At 53.1% G+C, this 1,615-nt stretch overlaps 1 protein-coding gene across 1 annotated transcript; it reads left to right on the top strand.

Moving 5' to 3' along the window:
* Positions 1–310: 310 nt before the first annotated feature.
* Positions 311–1,367, top strand: LOC100350768 (splicing factor 3A subunit 2). The gene is given in 4 exon segments (XM_070047114.1): positions 311–791; positions 794–839; positions 841–919; positions 921–1,367. Coding segments are annotated over 4 exon segments (1,053 nt in total).
* The last annotated feature ends 248 nt before the right edge of the window (positions 1,368–1,615 follow it).

Consider the following 1,615-nt stretch of genomic DNA (forward strand, 5'->3'; position numbering starts at 1 on the left):
ACACATGACTTGCCTTGCCCAATTCCTAGACAAGGCTTTCTATATGTCAAACTCAATTACTTTACAGGAAAACTGTCTTTCTCTTCAAGGTACTCAAGATCCCTAAGTGAATTTTGTACCTTCTATTTTAAAACACCTTTCTAAACTGTGCCATTTGTCAACTTACTGCCCATCAGCTGCAATATATCGTCCTTTGCCCTATTTTGTGATACTGTATGGGAGGAAAGTCAGAAGTAGGAAAATTACATAATTGTGGAGGTGGCAAAAGAGGCATGATGGCAAGGGTTTCTCCCAGTCTAGTAAAGCCCCAATGTCTTCACCATGGACTTCCAGCATTGACCCAGGGGGTAGGACCAGGAGTAGGGGGTGGCTTCCTCATAGGCAGCTGGCCCTGGAAACCACCAACACCAACAAGGACCCCTACTTTATAAAAAAACACCTGGGATCACACAAATGCAAGCTCTGCCTGACACTTCACAACAAGGAGAGCAGCTATCTCGCACACACCCAAAGGCAAAAGCTTCAGACCAACTTGGCAAAGGAGGTCCCCACCCAGCCAATGCCTGAGGTCAAGGCACAGGTGAAGAAGTTTGTGAAGGTCGGCTCCCCAGGGTACAAAGTGACCATGCAGAGGGACACAGAGATGGGCCAACAGAACCTCCTCTTCCATATTGACTACCCTGAGATTGTCGAGGACTGCATGCCCTGCCATGGCTTCACGTCGGCCTATGAGCAGAGGACTGAGGCCCCGGACCAGTGCCGGGAGTACCAGCTGATGGCTGCCAAGCCCTACCGACCATCGCTTTCTAGGTGCTGAGCAGAGAGGTCGCCAAGGCTGAGGAAGTTTTGGATTCACTGGAACAGAGACATCAAGTTTTTCCTGCAGTTCCACTTTAAGATGGAGAAGCCTCTGGCCCCACCCAAGCCTCCCTGTGGGGCCTCCCAAGGTTGTGGGGCCTCCCAAGGTTAAGTGGCCATCAGCTCTACTGATGAATGGTTTGCCCCCTCCCCTGCCAGGAGGCCTGTCCCTGGCCCACAAAGTCCCTCACAGGCGGGGTCTGTGCCCTCAGGGCCTCCTGTGCCCCCAGTTGCCCCCACCTGCACCAATGGTCCTCCCCCAACTCACACCCTGCTCTGGGAGTCCACCCTCCCCCAGTGGCTGGTGTTCACCCACAGGCGCCTGGAGTGCACCCACCGGAACCTGCAGTTCATCTCCAGGCATCCCGGGTCCACCCACCTGCCCCTGGGATCCTCCCCCAGGCACCAGGATCCTGGAGTTCATCCTGCAGCTGCTAGGGTCCACCTCCAAGGCCCTGGTGTTCACCATTCAAATCCTGGGGTACACCCTCCTACTCCCATGTCCCTGATGCTGAGGCCCTCACTTCCCTTGGAAGGCCTGGGGAACATTCCTCCCCTTCCACCAGCCAACTGAAAAGCTGCCAAGCCTGGTCTTCTGTCCTAGTCTCTCCCAGCCCTGCTCACTAAATGTCTATTGGTGTTTGGATAAAGAGAAAATTATGTAATTGAATGACATTATTATGTACATTCGGAAAAGACCACCATTATTCCACTTTAGCAGCTCTGTTCAGCTCTCATGGCTGTCTTGTTCCATAAG

This window comes from Oryctolagus cuniculus, chromosome 8 (genome assembly GCF_964237555.1).
Source record: "Oryctolagus cuniculus chromosome 8, mOryCun1.1, whole genome shotgun sequence".
Classification (NCBI taxonomy): domain Eukaryota; kingdom Metazoa; phylum Chordata; class Mammalia; order Lagomorpha; family Leporidae; genus Oryctolagus; species Oryctolagus cuniculus.